The sequence below is a fragment of the Marmota marmota genome, unplaced genomic scaffold, assembly GCF_001458135.2.
Source record: "Marmota marmota marmota unplaced genomic scaffold, marMar, whole genome shotgun sequence".
NCBI lineage: Eukaryota > Metazoa > Chordata > Mammalia > Rodentia > Sciuridae > Marmota > Marmota marmota.
Window position 1 is genome coordinate 27,452,888 of NW_026000037.1, and position 27,044 is coordinate 27,479,931.

A 27,044-nucleotide genomic window follows, 5' to 3' on the forward strand; every position below is an offset into this window, starting at 1 on the left:
TTGTCACAAAAAAATGACATAATTAACTTTTTTTTTTCTTTTTTGTGGTGCTAGGGATTGAACCCAGGGCCTCATGCATGTGAGGCAAGCACTGTACCAATTGAGCTATATCCCCAGCCCCCCTGACATAATTAATTTTACAACATCAATGGAAGGTCAGCATATTCACACAATAAATTATAGTAATTAAGTTAAATGCACTTATTAGCTCCTTAGTAAAAAGAAAAAAAAAAGGAGTAGGAGTGAAAGTACAAAAGAGAGAGAAAGAAAGAAAGACAGAGATTCAAATAGTGTCGGTTATTTTATCCACAAATCCACTTGAGCTAACGATCTGATACCAGGAGTGGTCATAAGATGGTAAAGAGAACCTCTTCTCTCTTCAGCCACTCTTATTATCCAACCATTTTTCATTGTGGAATGGAATGTGAGCATTTGATGACATGTTGTTCAAACATCATGGTTCTTTCATATAAACCAACAAACCTTTTCTTCTGTTCAATGAAGGGAGAAACTGATCTTCAATCTCTAGGAAAATTGGCCATGTTGAACTAACTGAGGAACATGATTGAGACCTCAAGGGGGTACCTTCCAATAAAACTTTTTAGACTAATTTGGATTATTTGTGATTTATACCTAATTTATTATGTAAGAGACAAAAAAAACCAAACAGGTGCAACTTTCTCTATTTTTGTTTAATATTTATAATCCTTACCTAACAGATAATGTTTGTGGGGGCAGAAGATACATCTGACAATGTTGCCGCTGCACGTAGCACAGAGCAAGATGCTTTGATCATTCGAGAGCTTAATAAGTAATCATTTGTTAAATAAATTTACATTCGACCAGTGTTTACACAATCAGTCTGTTTGGCAACAATAGAATTTTTGGATTTGGGAAGATGAAAGAAGTAGAAGACAGGCAGAATTTTGGATCCTTAAAGCATAATGAAGACGTGGATCGCCTGTGTGTCTGTGGAAATCTAAATTAAAATGGCAGGAAACTCAAGGGGTGACTGGACAGAGTTTGGTGTATTATAATGAAGACTTACGTATGTAAGGCAACGTCCTTCCCTCCAACTCCCTTTCCAAGTCAAACTATAACTGAAAAGCTGACCACATCCCTTATCATTTTAGGTCGAATGAGCCGGACTCGATTTATCATTATGCCAACCCAAGGAGAAGGACGGCCATGCCCCACACAGCTTACCCAGCAGAAAACCTGCCCAGTGACCCCCTGCTACAGCTGGGTCCTTGGCAACTGGTCTGCATGTAAATTGGAGGTAGGTCATGTAATGACACTTAGAGAAATGCTTCTCAGTATATCCAAAGCACTTGTCTGGTCAAAAGCGCTGATAGAATAAATTTCATAGCACCAGGGGTCTAACACACTGTACTTTTAGTATAACAGAGAACATAGAAAAATACACATGTGACTTAACCTCATGCAAAGTGATATTGCTAAGAAAATAAATAGCTATTCATTAGGCACTGATTATACTAAGCTGGGTCATGGGGCTGTCAATCTCTTTGGCGTCTTCAATAATTCTATGCTTTTTTTTTTGGCTTCTTTGGGAATATCAAAATAGTATTTAATTAGGCAAAAGTCTGATGCTGTGGAAATGCACAGCTTGTGTTAGACTGTATTTCTTACATAGGCACTTTAGGCTTAGACAAAATCTTGCATAAGAGCAGAAAACGAAAAGTGTATGAAAGTTATATTTTAACATTATTACGCGAACCAAGGTTACTACATTTTCCTCAATGATTACTTTTTTATTGGCCTAAAGTATAAATGCCTAGCAACATCATAATATATCACATACCCAGAGCTTCTGCTGGATCAGCAAAGATCCTCTACTGCGCGTTCTCTCTGGCTTTTTGCTTAAAAAAAAAAGTGCATTGATTTTCCCTCTTTTCTATTTTACTAGTTCATCCTTCTATTTCTGTTCCAAAACATACTCTAATTAGGTAATAGTAATTTTGACTACGCATTAAGAAATCTGCAGAGTATTCTCATAGAGATGTTTAGTGCTCCTGTCAGAATGACATTGTCATGCAACGTTATTATCTTGCAGAAGTAAATGCCCATGTATTTTAATAGGTCCCAGAGGAGCAAAAATGTGAGGTACATTTGTTCAGTCTTCTTTTTATGGAAAATAAGGTAACCGTGATGGTGATTTAGAAGTAACCTAATAGCCTTAAATATTAATACTTTCTCTACTAGTCTAAACATCTTCTTTCCTAAGTCTTTAATTTTTAAATGTTGTTTAGTATCATTTACAATTGAGGAAATGGAAGGTATAGTTTCCCTTCCAGTTGTGGTAGCTTTGACAGAATAGAGAAAAGAAGTTCAAAGAATTCAGGGAGCCATTGCTGGGGAAGGGAGAGGAATGAAAGTTGGGATAAAAGAGAAGGAGGGAAGTGGGAGGTAATGGTCTGCAGAGGACTGATGACAGGGTCTCTGCTCCCCACCTCACCAGGCACACAACTACCTCTGTCTGCTTCTTTTTTTTTTTTTTCATCTTCTCAGGTGACAGGCATCTTTTTGTTTTTGATAGACCAGTCTGCCAAATTGTCTCATAGGAACATTATAGGAAAATGCCAAATATAATGTTTTGCTGTCAAATGTTGAGCTGCTTCTGCCAGAAACACAGGGACAGAGTGATGGGCTGTGACCATTCTCTGTAATAGTGCTGGTGGTGGGTAGAGGGTTGTGGCACATTTTAGAGACCTGGTTTTAGAGGCTCCAGATACCCACAAAAGGTGACTGACTTTGCCTCCAGAAATCTCAGAGTTGCCTCAGGTTCTAGATGGGGTTAGTCTTATTCCTTGACACTTCCAGTCAGGAAGAAACTCTGAAAGCCCTCAAAAAACAAGTCTCTAGTTAATTATTCTGGGTACCCACCCTGCCTACAGACCGCCAATCAAGGTTCTTTCCCAAGAATTTGAAGTAGATTTAAAGCTGTTATAAGATACTATAATTGGGCCCTCTTAGCTGCTGACTTTTTCTGCCTTATAGATAGTCAAGTTACTCAGAAGCAAGAAAGCACAAACTAGAGGACACAAAAGAAAGCAAAGGCCAAAGACAAAGGGAATCTTGACTGTATTGGAGCTGATTTCTTCCTGAGTTCCAGATGCATTCTTACTTTCCTAAAGCCTGATTTTTAATTCTTCGTGAAATAGATAATACAATATCTTTTCAATGAATTGTCTTTTCTTCAAGTTAAGTGTAAACTGAGTTTTTGGCATTACTGCTCAAAACACAAGCAGGCCTCTCCCACAAAGGAAGAACATCTCTCTGCAACTGCTTTTCTATTTCTCCATGTCCTGGCATGCCCTGACATGCCAAATGCAGGTTAGGAGCTCTTTCATTGAGGGTGATGATGACATTTTGGTGGCTGCTTGCCATCCTGAGGTACCAAGGCATAATAAGAGAAGCTTACATAAAGCGCAGTGGTGTGCCAATTCCACTACTATCTCTTATGGAAAGATATTAGCAAAAGGAAGTATTTATCCTCATGCATCACTTTTGTTTTAGTAGTTCCTAACTGTATTCCTGTTTTCTCAGCTGCTAATGTGTATACGCACATATGCAGGGAACTCAAGACTCTGGAGTCCAGCAGATTTTGGTCATGGTGATACTGCCAGTTACCGAGTTCTGATCGCTCAAATGTTGAAGTTTGAACATTAGAGAAGCACACTGAGGCAAGCATATAAAGCAGGGTTTCTTCAGAAAGAAGTAGCAGACTTCTTCCTTGAGGGAGAAGGGGGCCATAGCTGGTATCCTGGTATCCCAAGAAGCGAGGTATTCTACCCTTTTTATGTGTTCTAGGTGTCCTTTGTTCTCCTACCCCCTTCCCCTAAACTTTCTCCTTCCTGCCTAGTGAGTACACCCAAGAATCCTCAGTGGGAGGGCCAAAAGGTGGGAAACTGGTGGGCTGAGGGGGAAGGGCTGGATGGAGCAGTCAAGGACACCTTAACTTTTATAGCTCCCTGTAGGAAGGCACAATTCCTGGGAAAGGTTACCTTGGCAACAGGTTGCAGCAGGGGGAGGTTCTGAAGGAATTATAATTATATAAGGTGGAGGAAGGGCTCTGAAGGAATTAACATTTCAGTCCCTGGGGGACAGTCTCCAACTTGCTGGACTCACTCAAAATTGGCCTCCTTGATGGACCTGATTCGGTTTACCTATCTGTACTGATTGCCTGTCTAATTCTGGCTTCAGTGGTTCTGGAAGTTCCTCAATGGTCCAGCACACAAACACACCCCAATATCCATGGAAGCTCAAGTCCTTCATATCAAATGATATACCCGATATTACCTCCGCACATTCTCCCCAAAATTTTAAACCATCTCTAGATTATTTATAATAGTAATACAATGTGAATACTCTGTTAAGAGTGGTTGTATTGTACTTTTTTTGAAATAATGACAAGAGGAAAATCTGTACATGTTCAATACAGATGCAGTTTTCTAAAAATGCATTTTTCAATCCTCAGCTGGCTGAATCTGTAATTGTAGAATGTGGACCTCCCCACCCCACTATGGATGGCCAGTTGTGCCTATTTTGATGAGGTTCTGGTAGGAATTAGATAAATTGTATAAAGTACTTAGTACCTGACATAAAAAAGAGCTCAATAAATTGTGGTCGCTATTGTTATTTTAATTAAAAGTATGATTATGTTTATTAGTTCCATCTGCCTATCTGCATCTGGTTGAGATGCCAATTCAGTAAAAAGAAAACCTCCATTAATGATGTGGGCCTTGGAAGGTTGTGAGAGAATCCTGGTTGTTTATAATCTTGCTCTAAGAAGCCCAGTCTGTTTTCAAGTGTGTGAATCTGATTGAGTGAATGCTTGTTTTATGAATGAAATTATCATTCTGATACCGATTTCTCTTCATATTGTAGCTGTTGTCAAAGGTATAAGAGATTAAGGTTGAATATAGGCTGATCCCAAGATACATACTAGGAGACTATTGCTGTTTGTCTTGGTCTTAAAAGTGATCCCTGTGTAGGCTTGTTTCCTGTCATTTTTTCACACTTTGCGTCATGGAGTGTCGAAAAAAACTCCCATCAATTGCAACTTCTCTTACCTGAGGTTCCAGATATCCAGACTTTCAGACTTCACACATGCTGCAGTATCTTTGGATTCTTCTTTTCTTTATCTAGAAAATTCACTAACAGATTCATCATCTGGATAATAAGTTAGGAAATACCCCCCTCCAAAAAAAGAAAATCTAGTTTAAATGTTATTTTCCATTTTAGAGAGTAAAGGTTGACCAGAACATCTTTTCTGAATGAAACTATCAATTGATTTTGAACCTCCTATTAACTAAAAAAAAAAAAAATGCAGTTAGTTTTTAACTTATGGTGTTTTTTAAAAATTTCAAAGAAACTATACAAATAATCAGAGCAATTATAATTAGTATAAGAAACACACTCACCTGTTGAAGCCCAAAGAATGGACTAAGACACACAAGATACAATGAAAAGTGAGACTTTACTTTAATGAAGATCTTGCAAGCTCTGGTACCTGATGGTCCAGGGACACATATTGGGTATAAACAGCATTTTGTCCCCTAGCATGCAAGATCCCTCTCCTAATTCCTCATTGTCTGAGTACTATGGTGTGCACGATCTTTCTGAATGTCTCCTAGGTTTTATTAGTTTATTTAAAGAAATACGCCTTTAGTTGTCCTCACCTTTTTTGTTCTCTGTGGCAGGACAGTCAGTCCCCATGGGTTGAGAGCCTTTGGGGAAGTATTCAGTTTATCTCTGTTGGTCAGGTCGGGCCTCTTCCTTCTCACCTCCTGGTATCCCAAGAAGCAAGGTGTTCTGCCCTTTTTATATGTCCTGGGCTTCCTTTGTTCTCCTGCCCTCTTCTCCTTATCTTTCCCCTTCCTGCCTAGGTGACTAGGCCCAGGAATCTCACCTCCTGTTTGTCAAGAGGCTGCGAAATTTTATACTTCCGTGTTAACTGCTTGAAACTTTTTATTCTGCCCTGTCTTTCTTGCCTCCTAATCATTTGACATTTAGAACTAAATACTGTATTCTGAAAATGGACCACCAGACTTTCTGTTTCTCACATTGGTAAATCAAGTGTGGGAATTGTCATCTGCTATGGCCGACTGTTTGGGTGCCCTAAAAATGCATACGTTGGACCTTACCCTCCAAGATAATAGAATTAAGAGGCAGAGTCCTTGGAAGGTGATTAGGTCATGAGGGTTCTGCCATCACGAATGGGATTAATGTCTTATAAAAGAGGCCTGAGGTACGCGTTCTTCCCTTCTGCCATGTGAGGACACATAGAAGTAGCCATCTGTGAGGAGAAGATCCTCACCAAACATCAAATCTGCTGGCACCTTATCTTGGATTTCTACTTCTAGAACTGTGAGCAATTAATTTATGTTGTTCTGAATTACTCAGTTCAAGGTATTTTGTTATAGCAGCTTGAGCAGAATAAGATGCTATCCTTCTAAACCAATTAAAATTTCTGTTAAAACATCTCTAAAAGAAGGTTTAATGTTCCCGATTTATGTGCTGCCTCAGGTTATTTAGGCTTTAATTTGCTACAACTTTGACTTCCCCAAAATGTACTATTCTTATTTGCCAATATAGTAGTCCCCTCCTATCCATGATACATTCCAACTTCCCCAGTGAATGCCTGAATTCATGCACAAATGCATACAATGAGGTTTAATTAAATCAGGCACAGTAAGAGATTAACAACAATACTAGAATAGAACACATAACAAAATACTGCAAAAACATGAAAATATTACTAATCTTTTTCTTTGGGGTCATTATTAAGTAAGTAAGAGTTTCTTGGACATGAGCACTGTGATACCAAGATGGCAAATCTGATTCCCAAGATATCTGCTAACTGACTAACAGATAGATAGTATCATATAGCCCGGGCACACTTTAAAAATGGATGATTCAGATCCAGGGCAGGACTGAAATGGGATGGCTCAAGATTTTATTATGCTATTTAGAAGGGCATATCATTCAAAACATAGATTGCTTATTTCTGGAATTTCCCATTTCATATTTTCAGACTGTGTTTAAGTGTGGGTAACTGAAACCTTGGAAAGTGAAGCCACAGATGGGGGTGGGATGAAGGTTACAGCAGATCCTTAAGTCACAAATCCCTTCATGTTGAAAATCTTTCTCAGCAGCCACTTCGTGCCATCCTACCCCTTAAGCAGTCAGCCCATGAAATTCCCTTGATGCCCAGCAGCTGTTACCACTGTGCCTTGGCCTGGCTGGTACCCAGCTAACCCATCATTTTGTAGATCACAGGTTCCATGCCCTGCAACACTATCTTGACTGTTTTAGCTGACCAGGTTGGTCCTTTTTCTCTCCTATCACAACATTCCTAAGGTCTATGTGGTACAGTTTCTACAGGGTGGAAGGGATAAGAAGATCAAACCCAGTTTTGCAGCCTAGATTTCTTAGACTGTCACCTAATGATGGGTTGTAGTATACCACATCTCTGACTGCACAGCAAAAGGGCAAAGGCTGAGAACTTGTAGGCCTGAAATTCTACTAGATGCCTGTCTGTCTGTCTCCCCCCAACCCCAGCACACACATACATATGCAACCCCAGAAGCAGTAATAATTACAAAGACTCCAACTCTCCACCAACTTCTGGACTTAGTAGAACCTGGGTAATACAATTTGTAAGTGCAGAGGAGTTAATAATAGAATGATCAATGAGAACTAGAACCAAGGAGTTGCTAGCATTTCAATGCCTCTCCATTATTCCCTCCCCTCCCCATTCTTGGTGGTAGTACTGAAACATGGTGGTACCACATGACCTGCATGGAAGGTGTTCTGGGTATCCAAGATTTGCTTGTGCTGATTTATCAAGTTGAGGCCAGTTTGGGAGCTCACTAAATTGTGTTTGCCTCCCTTCCTTTCCCCCTTCCATTCACTGTGACCCTCACTCTTTCCAACCTGGGATTGTACCTCCTTAGCATAAAAACTTTGCCTTGGGCTCAGTTTTCCAGAGTGTCTATGTGAAAATAGAGCCATCCGCTGAAGTTATCCAAACATCCAATGGACTTTATTTGAAGTATGAGCACCTGACTAAAATTGAGATGACGATAGTCATCTCATGAGTTTCTGCCAGAAATTTTATAATAGGGAACCTTTCATCAAGCAGATGATTGGGCCAGATAACCACTAAAAGCTTCTATTTCTATGAGAAACCATACAAAATTTTTCTAATTTCCCAGAATATCTGAGTGAGATTGGTATAAAATACCCTCAAAGACTATCATTGGACACAGAAGGCATGCTAGAAAAATAACTCTTTGAGGCAATAGAGAAAAACAGTGTTTACTGGAAACCCCAACCTAATCCATATAAGAAAGCACTGAATTCTCTACAAAGGAAAAACAAGAAAAATGAAAGAGAAATTTGTGCCCTGTGGCTGTACATGTTCTTTTGGGAGGTAATTATGGATTAGGCCATTTTACCACATACACCTACACAAATTATGTATTGTTTTTACTTGTTTAGTCAATTCTGGCTGAGTTCCACAATGAATAGTCATATTCTGAGTACATAAATTCTATGGCCATAAATTTGAATGTCTACTTCATTTTCTTTATCAGCTCTAGAAATATTGCTCAGGGAGGCTGTATTGTCAACAACTGAGAGAGAACTTCTAAGAGGAGACTGCTGAAATGTGCAACTAAGGTTTTCTTAGGCACATGTGGAACCTAAACTTTGAGATGTTAATTACTGGGGCAATTTTGGGAATGTCCTTTCTTCTTTCAGGGTGGAGACTGTGGGGAAGGAATTCAGGTGCGCAGCCCTTCCTGTATGGTTCACGATGGTTCAATCTCTCATCCGCCTATCCATGTCGAGGATTCACTGTGTGGAGAAATGCCCTTTCAAGACAGCATCCTGAAGCAGCCATGCTCTGTGCCTTGCCCAGGTATGTGATCCACGTGATTAGGGTACCGTTCATGGTGATGTTATTTATTTTTTCGATTTACATTTTTTTCTGGAGAAGCCTTATTTTTATCAAAGTGGAGTTTTTAATTAACTTTTATTTATTTTGAACTGCGATTATCATCTTGGAACAGACAACTGCTTTGATGAAGGTGAAGTAAACAAATGGGGAAAGAAAAAAAAAAAGGCCTGAATTAGAAACCTAAGGATCCTGTTTCTGTCACTTCATTGTTGTTTTACCTAACATGTATAGTCTAACTCTCTGAGCAGTGGTTTCTCCATCCAGATAATGGGTTTGGCCCACAGCCATAGCACATTGGCCAACACTCAAAGAATATGGACTTAATCCATGAATGGATCAGTCTTGGGAATGACAGTCTGGTAATCAGTAAGGTTATGAATTTGTGAAAACATTCAATAAATCTTCAAGTTCTGTGTACATGTGAAGGTTTTCATTAGTTACATAAACTATATGAGTTTTTCATTCTAGTAACACAACTTGTATAGAATAACTTTAAGATGTTTTAATATATTCTTTTTTTCTCTTTTGTAGTACTGAGAATTGAACGCAGGGTCTGTGCTTGCTAGGCAAGCACTGTACCACTGAATTACACCCCCAGACCCAATATATCCTTATAACATACTGTGTATGTGTACATACACATACATGTATATGTAATATGTAGAAACACAGATATGTACACACACAAATGTGTGCATTTAATTAATATGCAAATGTGTTTACATTTATAAATTACGTATGTTTAAAGTGTTTAATTAAATATTCTTTAGGCCAACAGATATTTCATTCTGGTGACCTACTTATTCTCTTTTATATGGTTTCTATCAACATCCATTTTACAGTGTTACACTGATCTTTGAATACTGAGTTACTATAATCTTTACATCTCCCTTTTAAAAATTTTATTACCACTAGCAGACACACAGTATTCTCTAGCTATGGCTACTGTGATTTGAAACAAAGTGATGGCACTCTAGCCTTTGGCCCCCTCTTTGTGAATTACTTGATCATTCTTAGTATTTCCTAATTAGGATGTTGATCCAGTATAATATGCAGTACCTAGAACCTGTCCACCACGCTGCACTTCCACCACAGATCTCTGTATGTGTCCTGTCCAGGGAGATTTTATTCAGTGCCAGTTCTCACGCTGTTTCTCCCACCCTGTGCTACCTTTCTGTCCAGGAGACTGCCACTTAACTGCATGGTCAGAATGGAGCACATGCGAATTAACCTGCATAGATGGAAGAAGCTTCGAGACTACAGGCCGCCAATCTAGGTCAAGGACATTTATAATTCAGTCTTTTGAGAATCAAGACACCTGTCCCCAACAGGTTCTAGAAACACGGCCTTGTATAGGTACCCAGAGCACTTTTCAGTTCTTTGTCCTTAATTGAACGAGGCTTCTGCTGTTTTGAAGTGAGATCTAATAGAACTTCTGTTGTCCCTGTTCACCTGCAGGAGGCAAATGTTATCACTACGTATGGAAAGCAAGTCTTTGGAACAATAATGAGCGAACTGTGTGGTGCCAACGTTCAGATGGCATGAATGTCACAGGTATGCCTTCCTAATATGCATGTGGACACTTCACAAAGGTCTTGGAGTGTGGAGTTTGTGAGAAGAATTACCTTACAAATTATAAACAAAGGATGACTGGGCAGGTTGCTTCGTGATCTTTTGGCAAATTTTCATTAGACCTTGACATCTTCAAAAGCAAACAATTGTTTTTGAAGACCCATAAAAATGTCATATAAGCTAAAGAAATAAACTGAAATACAATAAAATGTTCTTAAATTTTATTACCTCAGACAAAACCCCAAAACGATAGATGCTAGTTGAAAACAATGGTCTCTAAAATTTTAAATCATGTACCTTCTCAGTCAAAAGGTTTTGAGGATATAGTCCAACATTATCAGCCTGCATTGCTTTGCTGTTATGTTATAAAATATACTAAAAAATGAAATTAAAAAATTGAAAAAGATTTTAAAATTAAGTATTGTCTATATTGATGATAAAAAAAATGTTCTTACTGTAACAGATGCTTGTATTTATGCACTGTAAACTTAGTTTTGAACATTTTGCTGATTATGGTTATTATTTAGTACCTAAAAATAGAGTGAAGAAAAGGTTCCTCATTCCTAACAGTGATACAATTTGATTGAACAGATGGTCTCCTCAATAATTTTAAGGATTTTTTTGATGCCTCTTGTCAGGGCAAATGAAGTTGACATTGATTTTCCTTAGTACTGCCACTGACAAACAGCTTATTTAAAGGTGAGAGTAGCTTCTATGGAAATAGAAGGATGTCAGCTCCTCCCTTTTCTTGTTTACATGTCTTTGCATTATTGATGTTTCTTTTAATCCATAGTTTATCCATACAATAACTTCTTTTAAGCTACCTTTTCATTTTGTAAGTTGTTGTTAAAACTCAATATACTATAAGTCTTCCTGGCCAGGAGTACAAAAAGCACCTCTTGTTCTGCAGAGTGCTGAGAGCTGGCATAATGATGAGGGTCAGGTTCTCAAGTTCTCGGCATGGTAGTCCTTCTGCACAGCATGCAGCCATCTGATGAATGAGCTCAGATCACCAGTATCATCTGCTAAATTTCATTAGAGCTTAATTTTGTTCCTAAAATTTCTAAACATGGTTTATAATCTATGTAATTTCCAATATTTTCTTTCTGGTCCCCAGGAGGATGTGCCCTGGGGTAACTTGCTTTGGAGATCACCAGTTTAAAGAGTAGAAACCCCTTTCCCAAACATAATGACAGCATAATGTTGGTTATGGCCACTAACATCCAAATTATCAGTTTCACATCCAGGTGCTAATTCTCAATAGTAGGGTTTTTCTTTTCAGTGTGGTTTATTTGTTTTATTTTTGAAGTAATAGTGATAACTTAGCTGCTTCATGAGAAACGTAGGTCTGAGTATTCCCTACAATGCCTTGGGTTGGCTAGCTACAAAAATCATAAAATGTGATTTCTTAAAAATTATGGTAATAAAAAGACTAGAACCTATAAATGCAACCAATACTATATAAATATAGTTGAAATACTGCCCTTGAATAATAAGTTAAGTTTTCAGTCTATCTCTAGGCTTTTCCCCATGTCTGTTGTACTGCCTTGATTTCAAGAAGGCAAGATCAGTATTTAGACTATTTTCAGATTACAAAAACATACATCATCCACCCATTTACTCTAAAGGATTTACTGATATCCTATAAGTCCATTGTCAGATGTCCCCTGATCCCAGCCACCAGAATTTATGTATTTGTTTCTAAAAATCTCTGTGGGGCTCTATATGTGGCTCTTTGTATTTATTCTGGCTGCTACATGTGTAAAAAGTTTCCAAAGGTTTTGTTACTATGGTCCCATCAATTCACTATTAACATTTCTTTTAGCATGTGATTATTGGAATCAGCCTAGTCTCTAGCTGGGTTACAGGAGCTGGATTTTCTGCTCCTGAACTTAAATTGACATTTCATCAATTCTTTTATTGATTCTGGTACACATAGACTCTTCCCTCAAATGTAGCCACATTGCCATTGAACATGGAAAAAATTCCACCATAAACATTGTCTTTTGGCAGAGCCCCCATCTGAAGCAACACATCCTGGTATAATCAATAAGATGGGTCTGGACCACATTGTTGATATGTAGATTTAAAATAATAATGATAATATCATTATAAGATGACCATAGCCAGAGGGCAAAAAATATTCCCAAATATAAAAATTTCTATCTATTGTATAGATATCTGTAAATGATGGTGGTATTTCTTTTGTAGGAGGTTGCTCCCCTCAGGCACGCCCTGCTGCTATTCGGCAGTGTATCCCAGCCTGCAGAAAACCTTTCTCCTACTGCACACAGGTAAGCCACATGCTGGAGTCCTCCACAGGTATTTTAATTGTCGTGTTACACATATGCATTTAGATGTGCTCCTGTCTGCTACAGCCCAGGCAACAGTTCCACGTGCCCATGATACCATCTAGAGGCACTTTCAGGACTCACCACAGATATGAGAAATTCTGTGTAGTATTACATGTATTAAGGAAAGCAGTCTTTTCCTTATAAATCTATTTATAATCAAATCATCAAATCTGCCTTTCAGATATCTAATTTATATTAGTTCTATCTACTAGGACTAGTCGATTTATGTCTTCTATTCTTAGACTTCATACATTTACATTAAAAGATGTAAATGCTGTTCATATTTGATAAAATTATTTTGTAAAATTTATTACCCCAGGATGATTATGGTGTGAGTGAATTTTTAGTTCATTTTAAATAAGCTAAATGTTGCCATGGTTGAAAAATGTGTGTGTGTGTGTGTGTGTCTTTTTTCAAGCAGAAATCTTACATCCCTTCTTCTCCCATAACTCCTATCTACTGCTGCTCAGGAATTAATTCAAAATGTGTAATGTATTCAAATAAATGTCACTCATAATGTGCAGTACATAAATAATCTTTAAAAGTTAAATTACATTTCTTTTAAGAAACAGGTTTTTTCCTAGAGTGTGCTTATTCTAAAAATTATTTGATTAAAAATAATGCTAGCACTCAATCCTATTTTATGGTTCTTCTCCTTCAAAATGGGTTAATTCTTTAAAGATATGTCAATTCTTTACCATAGAAAAGACAATGGGCAAGCTTTCAGGGTGTAATAGAAGAAGAAAAAAGGCAGAAGATAAGCAACAACTTCATTTGGGCTAATGATGTTTGCAAAATAGAAGTTGTAGCTTTCTGCCAACTCCCTTGATTCTCTTTCTAATAAAAACATAAATTGCTCTTTTCCTTGAACCCTTGACACAGGGGACTGACTCGTTACAACTTTTCTCTCAGAAATCCACCTAGAAAAGATTGCTTTAATAGCTGAGAATATCCACATTTTCTTAATTAGATCTCTCCAATGAACACCATGTGGTAACTTCAATTAAAACCAGCTAAAACCCCCATGATAATTTTCATTATTTTATGACTGCAACCTGTATCGAATGATGGGCAGCTAATTACAACATTTGCTTTTCTGACCTTTTTCTTTTTGGAAAAGATCAAGGTGTCTTACTTAGTTACAGTATCTATTGCTCCTTCAGATCACATGTTTAGTCAACAATTAATGACCTAAATAAAGCTGGCTGACTAATGAGGATTGGCATTAGCTAGAAGAGGATAAGGTCTATTCGTAAAATGTCAAATAAATAGTTTTAGTAAGAAGCCATAATAGCAAAGACAGAGTAGAGATATATAATCTTATGTTGTTTCTTTTCTATTCTCTGTTTTTTGTTTGTTAGGAGAAGAGCAATTATTTTCAGATTCACTTCCAAGGATAGATAGGAATCCATGTCTATCATACCTCATCATAACTTCTTAAAGACATTCATGTGAAAGTGACCAGGAATTTCATAGACAAATATAAAGGACACAATGTCCTAGTACCAATGAGGAAGGTGATGTCATATGACACGCAAGTTGTTACATGAAAGAGTCATTGAAATAGATATATGACTTTTTTCTTGGATATGTTCCTTTAATAAATTCTCTTCTTCCACTTGGACTGCACTCCTATGAGCAGTTAGGGACTAGGGATAGATGGGACTAGTTAGCAGGCAGTTGTAGGAGGTAATAGAAGCATTCTGCAACTGTGGTAATTACAGACTTCAGAGAGCACGTAATCTGCAGAAAGTAGATACATAATCCCTACTGCTTTGCTTTTCAGTAGGAAGGGGTGGTTGGAACCAATGAACATATATCTAAAACAATTGGGGGACAAGGACAGTCAAATATGATTTGATTAAATGTCATAAACATCTCTAAAAAAAGAGGAGGAGAAGACAGAGTTAATATAATATATTCACAAAGAGCTGTAATTTCATATTTGGTAGATGTCAAAATTATAAACACATTATAAAAATGTGACAACTTATTTAATATTGACTTTGTAGTTCAGAAAAAATGAATTATATATTTGATTTTCATCTCATTGGTAAAACAGTTGCTGAAAACCCTAAATTGTCATGACACATTGTACAAAAATTAAGTGATTTCAGCATTCGAATTGTTCCTTATTCATCTGCACAACTCACTGTGTAACCATAAAAATACTTTTTATGCTACAGGGTGGAGTCTGTGGTTGTGAGAAGGGCTATACAGAGATAATGAGATCAAATGGCTTCCTGGATTACTGCATGAAAGTACCAGGCTCAGAGGATAAAAAAGCAGATGTGAAAAACCTTTCTGGGAAAAATAGACCTGTAAATTCAAAAATACATGATATTTTTAAAGGATGGTCCCTTCAACTACTTGATCCAGGTGTGTCTCAGTTATAAATAAGAAATGCAAATTTTCTTGTGGGGGTTCCTATTTTGATTTGTGGTTCATTATGGAAAGAGTGGAGGGGAAGAAGAGGAGAGAGGAAAATGCAATATAGCTCAGCTCAAGGTTTCTAAAATGTGGAGTGTTGTATGATATGAGTCCTCCTTAAATGTGAAATATTTTCAAGGATGATTATTAGTCTGTCAATCATAGTCTAAGAAGCACTTGTGAGTTAAGTCACAAAATGGTATCCTTTTAATTGTGAATTATCACTGCTTATATAACTAAATTTCTATGCATAATTGAAATTCAAGGAAAAAATGGAATAGAATGTCAGAAACTTGTAGGAAATGTTCAGAGGCATGGTCTGGTTTGAGAAACACAGGTGAAATGGTAAGAGCACCAAAGGAAGCAGCACCAGTTTCAAGGCAGACAGACCTTACTGGCATCATGGCTTAAACTCACCTGTTTTGTAATTAGGTACAATCAACTCTTAACTTCTCTGGGTCTCAGTTTCTCATCTATAAAATCAATCTACTGGCACCTGCCCTGCAAAATTGTCCCAGATATTGCAGATTGTCAGGTCTAAGAAATTAGTATTTATTAAGAATAGGAAAGAAAATGTATTGAATGCTTGCTGTGTGCCCCGTGGTTCTGTGCTAGCTGGCTTTGTTGCAGGAATCATCATTACATTCTTCCAGTCTAAAGAGATGTCATCCTCATCTGAGAAATGAGGAAACTGCAAACTAATTTTACCAGGGTCACACTAGAAGTGATAGGAAAATTTGAAGAAGGCAGGTCATTAAGGAGTTTATGTGCCACTGTGTGAAGTGGGCAGAAAAAAATAGTAAGAGTCTCTGTGCCTCTCACACATACTCTTCTAGGAAGCAAAATACTATAAATTAATTACTAAGCAACTCATTGTAACTGGTGGGGCATGGAAGGAAAGAGATAAAGCTCAGGCAGATACACCCTGGGGGCTTTCTTCTAGACCTGAAGACTTGACCATACCAATGGGGGCTTGATGACATATGTAAATGAAGCAAAAATCAGAGCATGGGTACAAAGGACTCTGGATCTAACTGGAGAATTATATACCTCAACCAACTTTTAAGGAAGAATACAGTATTTTTTTGAACTTTGATTTCCCTACATGTCTTGAAAAGTCAAAAGTGTTTAAAAATATCTCATTAGTTTTATGACTAAAGTAGAAGTGGCTCTAAGTTTGAGGGAAAATTATGTTGCCCTTAGACCTGATTTCAGAAAAAGAATTGGGGTAAAGTCCTCTTCAAATACATAAGTGAGGTCCTTAATCTTTAGTCATGGATAGACTCTCGGAGTCTAACTAGAGTATCAACAGTACAAGGTGTGTGAGTATATGTGCACACCTGTGTAGGTATACATATACACACAAGCATATGTATATGCACATATATGTATAGTATGTATGCATGTGTTTATAGCAGTATACATATAAATATATGTTTGTTGATAGTATAAATTAGAACAACCTCTCAGGAAGAAAGACTATCCTAATGTATATACTATCATAGATTTGACCTAAAATTTTCTTCTAGGATATTTCATTCTGCAGATATATAGATATATACTAAAAGAATTATGTAAATTATATTCAGTACATTATTTCTTGTTATAGTAAATGATTAGAAAAAATGCTCTTAAATGCAATAATATAAAAACAAAAATATGGTATAGCTGTGCAGTGGTATCTCACAGGGGTACTAAAATAAGGTAGACCTGGTTTTATGAACTAACATGGACATATATTTTTAGTGAATTTTTATTTTTTAGTGAAGGAAAAGTACAGATCAAAAGGAATGATATGCATCATTTGTAGTTTTCAAAGAAGGTTATGAATTTGTGTGTGTATTCATATGCTTGAATATGCAAACCAAAACTGAAAATACAAATTGGGAATGTTGTAGCTCCTAAGTAGAGAACTGAGAGAGAATGATGAAAAGACATTTTTACTATATATTTTTAACTGCTTTAATGGTATAATAGACTGAATAGTTATGCTATCCATTATTGTATCATAAAAATGCTTATTAAAGTTATTTATTCATTAAATTCATTTTAAAGTAACACAACTTAAAGGTCTTGGACCATTACATGTATCTACATTGGGGATTTAAAAGCACTGGATCATCCTAATACATCAACTCTGTGAGGTTTTACAGTCAAAGAGATAGAAAGAACATTCTTGCCCAAAGAAGACTTTTTACTTATTCATTTATTTGTTTATTGTTGCCAATGTGAAATATGAAAATAGGACATTTCATAATTAGTGTTTCAGAGAAATTGGAATCAAAAGTTTTATGATCATAGAAAAATATCCTTACTGCACTCAAAACCCACTAAGGCTTAAAAGTGTCCAATAAGCAAAAACTATAATATGTAATTGTACTAGAACTGAAAGTGATTGTGGTTGTTTCAGTCAGCTTTTTTGTCTCTGTGACCAAAAGACCTGACAAGAACAATGTATTGGAGGAAAAGTTTATTTTGCTCAGTTTCAGAGGTTCTGTCCATGGTACTGACTCTAAAGCTCTGGGCCCCAGGTGAGGCAGAACATCATGGCAGAATGGTGTGGGGAGAAAAGCAGTCAAGACATGGCAACAGAAAGCTGAGAGCTCTCTGCTTACCAGAGACAAAACATAACCCCCAAAGATAAGCCCCCAGAGACTTACTTTCTCTAGCCACACCCTAACTGCCAAATGATCAGACTAGTTCCTTTGCATGCAGAATTAAGAGACATTCAGGATTATCTTTTGATTATAATTTTTGATCTTTTTACGTTGTCAAAATGTTTTGCAATATTTTTTCTGATATGCATAAGACTATTAGCAACTTCAAATAAATTCAAAATTTCCTGCAAATTGATTTGATTGGAGAAATAGTGATTGTAAGTATTGCCTTCACATTATGAAAATATTTGATGATATCATAGCTTACATCTCTACCTGATTTTGTTGTTATTGTTATTGTCATTTACCCTTGGCATCTTCACCTATTGGTATTTCCACCTATACTTATAACTATCCAAATCTCTCAGTTTAGGTGAAAAATAAAACATTCAGCAAAATAAATGTTTTAGTGCCATATAGTTACAACCTAATGTTTTTAGGGTCAATTTGACAGAGGTCAGACATAGCAAATCAAATTGTTTGTATCTATAAAAGTCCATGAAAAGCAGTACAATGTAATACAATTTGGAGTTTGTCTTTTCCCAAAGATATTTTCTAGTAGAGATCGCATATCCCTTAAGATGTTCAAAAGAAAACATTGTCACTTCCTAACAATTCACAGATAATACCAGGATGTCGCTAATTTATGCAGTTGAGTGCTCAGTTGGCTTAAGGTGCTGGTGTTCATTTCAAGTCTTGAACTGATAATCAGCTTATGATTGTTAGACATTATGTTACACACTCTCTCTCTGTCTGAAATGCTGTAGACATCTTATGCTAAGCTTGTTATGTTATCTCTATCTTAAACAGATGGCCGAGTAAAAATTTGGGTTTATGGCGTTTCAGGTGGCGGTTTTCTTATCATGATTTTCCTAATATTTACTTCCTACCTTGTTTGGTAAGTAATAAATAGTAAAAAACATATACTCTATTTTTAAATGTGTGGTATGTTAAACTAAAAGCAAACATATTTCAAGATCACTGACCATTATAATAGGATCCTTGAGACCATAGTCTCCAGTAGTAGAGTGATTAAATAGTTGAAATAGAGGATTGTTATGGTGTTGCTCCCATAAATATATAAATATATAAATAGTTTTATCTTATTTGGTATTTGAATAATACCAGGTGTCTAGGAAAAAATGTTCATTAGAGATTTTCTACTTAATACTTTGATTTAGAAGAGTAGGTTTTAGTCTCAATGCATATTGGTCCAGAGATTTTAATTCAATTAATTTAAGGTATGGCTGTGTCATTTGGGTGTATAAAAGCTGCCCAGTTGATTCTAATCTGCTCCCTAAACTGAAAACACTACTCAATTCTAGTTTTTAAATTTTGTTTTTAACTTGATCTATTTTGACCAGTTATGTTATACTAACCAGTTGGTTTAAACTACCTCTTAGTGCATCTTAAGTAGTAGAGTCAAGTACTTGTCAACACTGACAGGTTATAAGAGAAAATTTAATTATCAATCTCAGGAAGCCCATTCTGTGACTAGTTCTTAATAGAAATTATAAAAAAAAATTATTATTCTCAGAAAATGATAATTAGTTTACTGTATAGAATATATTTTAGTTGATGTGCAGACCTCTTGAAATCATATAGAAGTAAATACATTTAAACAGTTTCAAGTATGCTAAGAATATTTTATTGCCTTACAAAGCATAATTTTTGAGGATTTTTTCATAAAGTCAAAGTGTTATTTCATATTTTTCTACAAATTAAGATATTCATAGTCATCATTGGCCTCATAAACTACTTCCTTGAAAATTTTAACCCAAATCTTAATTCAAATCTAGCCTTTGTATATTTAGCCTCAACTGCTGTTTCCAAGGCTACACAGGTTTTTAAATCTTTGCTCTTGGTCAGTAAAAGTTGGCAAAGAAAATAAGATGACTTTAATTCTTTCTGCCACCTATTGTGATAAAAATTGATTCCCTAGAAATTGGATTTCCAGCCAGCTAACATTTCTAGAATGTTGTAGTGAAAAGTAATAAATGTCTTCAGCTAGTCATTCACCCTATAATCAAATGATTTGACCAGTTTATATGTTTCAATTGATAAGCTTGGCAACTACTACCTAGAACCAATCTTAATGATCAAATGTGAATTTGAAAACTTTGTATGAGGTTTAGAATGACCAGAAACTTTCATCATCAGAAAAGTTTAGGAAAAGGAGAAAAGACTAAATTGCAATAGAGGGCATGGAGGTTTGACATACAGGAAACAGCTCTTAAAGTAACAGGTAACTAAGACACAAGATAATCAGGTAGTCTATTGGTCTGTATGGGGAGAAAATTATATTCCATGCATGTGTGATTTGGTACCAGTGAACCCCACTATTATGTACAGGTGTGATTTGGTCCCAGTGAACCCCACTATTATGTACAGGTAGAATGCACTAATAAAAAACATTTAAAGATCCTCAATGGGCTGTGGTTGTGGCTCAGTGGTAGAGAGATTGCCTCAAACATGTGAGGCACTGGGTTTGATTCTCAGCACCACATATAAATAAATGAATAAAATAAGGTCCATCAACAACATATATATAAAATCTCAAAAAAACAAAATATCTTGGATAAATGTTAACTATTAATAACCACATTTCCAAAACCAGATTTTATTGTAGAATTTATACAAGTTGCTTTTTTTTTTTTTTTGAGAGAAAGAGAGAGAGAGTTTTTTTAGTAGTTTTCGGCAGACACAACATCTTTGTTTGTGGTGCTGAGGATCGAACCCAGGCCGCACGCATGCCAGGCGAGCATGCTACCACTTGAGCCACATCCCCAGCCCAAGTTTTTTTTTTTTTTTTTATCTAAGAGAGAAAAACAAACATGTAGCTGCACATAAATTTTTGCCATTTTTGCTTTCCCCATTATCTCCAACTTAAAAATGTATTAACCTCATCCATTCCTTTAGTAACAAATATTTAGTAATGCCCTTTTCTGTATAACTTGTCTCTGGGGGTTAATTTGTTACATCACTGAATTCTGGTAACATAGTTTCCCATATCAGTAGAACTTACCCCTTATTTTCCAAGGACCAAATAATATACATATTTATGCATATTATTTCTCTTCTCTATTTCTTCATCTCCAATGCCTGTCCTTAATAATTCCCTTCCGGGCATTGCATAATAGCCACATATTTGTCTACAGCAGGATTAATCATCCTAAACTTTGCTCCAGGTGGTCAGCCTTCTCCCACTGACACAGCAGTGGCATCTAATCCCACTGGCAGCAAAATCAAAGTCATGTTCTGGGTTTTTAACCAATCAGCCAAAATCTTCACAATCGGATCCCAAACAACTCTTTCAATTTCATTTTGTACCGACTCCCTGTATTCTGGAAAATCTAGTGTGCTGTGTGGGCCCAAATATATTTGTCTTCATTTTCTCATTGAGGAAAATAAAATGCCCAAAATGAAAATATTAGGTGAAATTAACAAAAGTTTCCATTTCAATTAAAATAGTAAATTTTCTGCTCTAATATTTAATTGATGTGCTTAATTCTACAGTCCCATCACTGATCCTTCATTATATATTAATATTTTATTCTAAAATACTAAATGTCTTTAACTTTATATTCATAACAGTTTTATTCCACATTCACATCTTTCACATAAGTTACTTTGTCATTGCTTCAGTCTCCTTATTCACAAATTTGATTTCTGATGTTTAGCATATTCACTTTCATCCAAGTGTTTTGAGATATAGCGCTTCTTTCTATCTGTGCTGCTCTCTTGGAGATTTCATTCTAATGCCCAACTACCTATTCACCTATTTTAAGAGACATGGTCATTTTATGTGTTTTGTGTTTATATTTATAATGGCTATTTTTTAAAAGAAACTTTTTTTGCACCATGTGGTATAAAAGATTTTATAAGAGTTGGATATAAGGCGTGGGTTTAGTTAGCTTTTTCATTGCCATGAACAAAAGACCTGACAAAAACAATTATGAGAGAGGAAAAATTTCTTTAGGGGCTCATGGTTTCGGAGGTCTCAGTCCATAGACAGCCAGCTCCATTCCTTGGGGTTCCAGCTGAAGCAGATATCACGACAAAAGTGTGTGATGGAGGTTTGTTGATCAGAAAGCAGAGCAATACACTCCACTCACCAGATACAAATTATGTACCCCATCAGCATGCTTGCAAGGCCACACCCTATCTGCTTTGTTACCACTCAGTGAATCCTGATAAGAGAATTAATTCAATGATTGAGTTAAGGCTGTCATAACCCAATCATTTCACCTCTAAATGTTCTTGCATTGTCTCACACATGAGTTTTTGGGGGACACCTCACATCTGAACCAGAACAGACCTCTTTCTTAGGGATCATTTTCAGGGTGGAATAACTTAATATTAGGGCACTGAGGAAGTTATCCTTCCAATTTCCTGGGAAGGCTATAGCTTCCATGGGTTACTCTAGAATGAACTTTTCATCATCAGCTATTGGCATTAAACCTGTTCCTCCAGTCAAACTCAATTATCAACCTTCTCTTCCAAAACAGTCTGCAATAACTTATTCATGTCTCTTCCCCTATAATATTTACTTCATGCTGACATTGTAGTTATTTTCATAAACTTCTTCCAACTCCACTAAACCCCAAGAACTCCAGAGGGGGGCTGTAACAACTATATTCTCATGTTTAGCACATTCATTTTCATCCAAGTGTTTTGAGATACAGCCCAATAAAATATGTAATAACTATATTTTATTAATTTTTTTAAAGCAGACATTTGAAAAGTTATCTACTGAACACATGAATTAGTGAATGAGTAAATGAGTAGATTAGTGAAATAAATGAGTAGATTAGTGAAAACTAACTTACTACACATGGCTTTTAGGAAAATGTCAAGGAAAAAAATCTAATATTTATATGTCACATAAAGCACTTTATATACATTGCCTTATACAGTCCTCATGATGGTCTAATGAGATGTTGCTATTGTCATCCCTATTTTGGAGTGAGTAATTGATCCTCAGAGAAATTAAATAATATCTCTGCAGTCACCAACCTGGTAGAATTAACTGTAGGTTTGCCTAACCCCTGAGTGGAAGCCACTTCTGCTGTTCTTTCAGTCTCTATAGTTTCTTGAGTCATCCTGAAAACTTCAGATTCAATGTCATGTCTCCAGCTGTCACCTTTCCTACAGGTTCCTGATTTCACAGGTAAAGTAAGCTATAGACCTGGAAGCATATGCCGTTTACTGCTACATATGAGCTGCCTAAAGAAATCCAGATAGATATTTTCACAGCACCTAATCCTATTAAATAGCTTCCAGGAGAGTTCCAGGATGACAGTTTTGGAGATTTTCTATTTTCCACCCAAATAAAAGGCTTAGGACAAGAGAACTGCTATAATATGGCAGGTCTTAGGTATATACCTTAGATGAAAGCAATTTATAATAAAACTTGGAAATGGCTTTGAGAAAATGTAGAAAAATAGTCTTCTTCAGGATGTTTGCTTTAATATACAACCCTTTGAACATCTGCCATTAGTATTAGGAGTTTTAGAAATATCACTGATGCCCCAGTTTACCCTGGAAATAAATATCAGTGAGGCAATTTAGTGGAGATGACTACTGGGTGAGAGCTTGTAGTTAACCCGTGAGGACATAGTGCCTGGAAGTTACTCCAGATATGGTGTCCATTTTTCCCTGCCCAGCACGATTTAGTAACATGCTCTCAGAATTCTCATTTCTTTCCAAGTTTAAAAGTGGTGGCACTTCCAGAAGCTCGCCTTTCAGGAATAGCTGCCAAAACAAGATTTTGCTGCTTTCTTCCAATTATTTAGTCTCTATTTGCCTAAAGATGAGCCCTCATGGCCTGAATTCAAGGGTTCTAAGAAGTGCAACAGCTCGCCTGACAGTCCACAATGAGCTCACTCTTCTGTCGGAATGTGTTTTTATGCTTTGCTAAAATGCAAATAAATGGCCCTAGAAGAGGACACTTCAAATGTGTTAGTCAATGATCTCTCACAGCTAGGATAGGAAAATGGTCTTATCCTTTGTGCTAACTCTAACAGCAGTGGTGGCAGTCAGAAGTGCTCAGTTAGGAAGAGTGATGAGCTGTACTTTGGCTCAACAGGAAGGAAGAGTATGATGGATTAGAGGTGTAGGCTAGGCACAAATGACTGGTGGTGGTGATGGCCTATGTGCCAGGCATTTTTGGGTCCTGATTTAGTGTGGCCCCACCTTTCCTAATACCAGAGTTGGAGAGAAAAAAACAAAAACAAAAATTGTATTCCTTAAGGGTGGGGAAAAAAAAACAGAGATTATAGTAAGGAAAAAGGAAAGGACCCTACAGGCTCCAAGAACTAGCCTCCTAATAGCTCCTCTTTTTAGGAGGCTGTTTAACTGGCCAGGAAGCTTTGGAAAGCCACAGATGGCCGGCAGTGTGCAACCATATTCAGAGATTAATTTCAAGAAGATGTTGATTTCTTTTAAATTCTATAAAAGTTCTCAGATATTACATATTCTAAGTTGAGATTTTCAGAATCTGTCAGTGGAGAGATTACACGATATGGAAAGGTCTACAATTAAAAAAGCTCTAATCATACCCATCCCAGCATGCTCCATGGCCCCAAAAGTCCTAGGCCCTCTTGTCTGTCCAGAGATGGATACAATGTTCATAAGTCCACACAGGGAAACTGGCATAAAAACATCTATTTATATTTTCAGCAGAATATCCCAGACTCAGTTCACAGAGCCTGGCCAAGTTTACCTGTCTCCCCAGGTGATATTATTATCTCTGTATACAGCCTTCTTTATTGTTCCACCTCTCTCCTTTTTCTAGATCTCCCATTTCCTTAGATTCAATCTCTTTTTTAATTGATTTTTAAAAAGTAAATGACAGTGGAATGCATTGCAATTCTTATTACACATATACAGCACAATTTTTTATATTGCTGGTTGTATATAAAGTATTGACACTAATTCACGTCTTCATACATGTACTTTGGATAATGATGTCCATCACATTCCAACATCCTTGCTAACCCCCTGCCCCCTTCCTTTCCCTCCCACCCCTCTGCCCTAGAGTTCAAAAGGATGGTGTTGGAGAAGATAATGCTAAGTGAAGTTAGCCAATCCTAAATAAACAAATGTCAAATGTTTTCTCTGATATAAGGAGGCCGATTCATAGTGGGGTAGGGAGGGGGAGATGATCAATCTCTATTTCTCTTTGTGCAGTAACCTTCAGTAAATGCCAGCAAAGGGTGGGTTGCAAAAAATTTTTTGAGAGCACTTACATTTCTTTCCCCTTTCTTCTCTGTGCTCAACCACTCCTCTCCTCACGCCACCCCCCCCCACACACACACACACAGAAACAGCACAGGAGAGGTGGGAAGGGAAGATACTTATTGTCACTTCAGCTAAAATTCGTCATGCTCATTTTATCATTAGGGAAACATACACCACCACCAGGGTCGATACACCAACTGTCACTTCCAGGTTGTCCCAACTTCAACTTCGTGTGTGACTTCTTTGTACCTTGAAATGCTGTGCATGAGCATGATCAGGATGCTGTATGAAGCTGGGTTTATTATCCACTCTAGAGCCTGGACTGGTATATAATCAGAGCTACTGGAACATGCTTATAGATTAAAATGGATAAAGTTAAATTGGATGTTATTCAGGTAATTATGCAAGACCCCTTGAAAGCTGGAGAGGGCCTAGAAAGCAGGATATGGGAAGCTGAGACTCCCTCTCCAGAGGATTCTATCAATCACACAGCTGCCTCTCCTTAGCTTCTCTGGCTGGGAGCCATTCACCCACTGTCCATGCACCCAGCAAGTCCTCAGTGAACACCCATCACATGTCAGGTACTGGGGTGAGGGTCACTTGGATGATCTGTGGTTCCTTTGAGTAGTTTTTTAAAATATCCTTTTTTATCTCTTTAACTTCTGCGATTTATTTCAAACATCAACCTGAAGACTTAATTTTACTCCTTAAATTAGAACGTGAGCATTTTAAACTAGAGGATTCTCCCTATTATTATTTCATCAAACTTTTTTATTGTGGTAAAATTCACATAGCATAAATTTCACCATTTTACCATTAAGTGAAAGAGGCTAGACATGAAAGGCCACATAGGGTAGAACTGACGTGAGATATTCAGAATGGACAAATCCACCAAGGCAGAAAGTTGGTTAGTGGTTCCCCAAGAACACGGGAACATGGAAATGGGGAGAGACTGCTCAGTGAGAACAGAATTACCTTTTGGGTGAGGAAAATGTTCTGGTCCTAGGTAGTGGTAACAGTGGACAACATTGTTACTGTGTTAATGCCACTAAATGTCACACATTAAAATTTTTTGTTTTTAATTTATATCCAGATAAACCCATCATTTCTTTTTTTGTTTTGTTTTTTTTTTTATGTGACAGCAGAATGCATTTATAATTCTTATCCCACATATAGAGCACAATTTTCCATATTTCTGGTTGTATACAAGTATATTCACACCAATTCGTGTCTTCATACCTGTACTTTGGATAATAATGATCATCACATTCCACCATCATTAATAACCCTATGTCCCCTCCCTTCCCCTCCAACTCCTTTGCCCTATCTAGAGTGCATCTATTTCTCCCATGCTCCTGCTCCCTATCCCACTATGTATCAGCCTCCTTAAACTCCTCATTTCTAATAAGTACCAAATAAGTGACACATACATACGGAATGTGTGGTGACCTGGTTAAAAACTTAGGTCTTGTTAGATTTCCATAAAATCTGTGCTCTGCTGCTCACCCAATGACCTGTGGGAAGGTAAATAATCTCTCTAGTCCTTCTTTGTAAAGTAACGTTAATCTTAATGCCTCCTTCTTAGGGTTATTCTAGGGTTTATGGAGAGATTAAGATGTAAGCTGCTCAGTACAGAACTTGGCACTTAGTATGCATCCAAAAAATAAGTGATGCTGCTATAAAATATGTAGCCTAGATATGTGGAGACCAGAAAAGGGATGGGTCCCTGCCGAGAATGGCCCAAGAGAGAGCCAGGCTCTGAAGGCATGGAAAAGCAAAGGCATGGAGGGGGAAAGACAACCA

General features: G+C 37.0%; 1 protein-coding gene across 1 annotated transcript in view; it reads left to right on the top strand.

The window, feature by feature from the left end:
* Thsd7b (thrombospondin type 1 domain containing 7B) overlaps positions 1-27,044 on the top strand; it is an 814,215-nt gene that overhangs the window by 785,087 nt on the left and 2,084 nt on the right. The window contains exons 21-27 of the mRNA XM_015479140.2: positions 1,134-1,279; positions 8,788-8,947; positions 10,169-10,342; positions 10,445-10,540; positions 12,770-12,852; positions 15,099-15,291; positions 18,810-18,897. Of these exons, the coding sequence (XP_015334626.1) occupies positions 1,134-1,279; positions 8,788-8,947; positions 10,169-10,342; positions 10,445-10,540; positions 12,770-12,852; positions 15,099-15,291; positions 18,810-18,897 (940 nt within the window). The remainder of the gene's footprint in view (positions 1-1,133; positions 1,280-8,787; positions 8,948-10,168; positions 10,343-10,444; positions 10,541-12,769; positions 12,853-15,098; positions 15,292-18,809; positions 18,898-27,044) is intronic.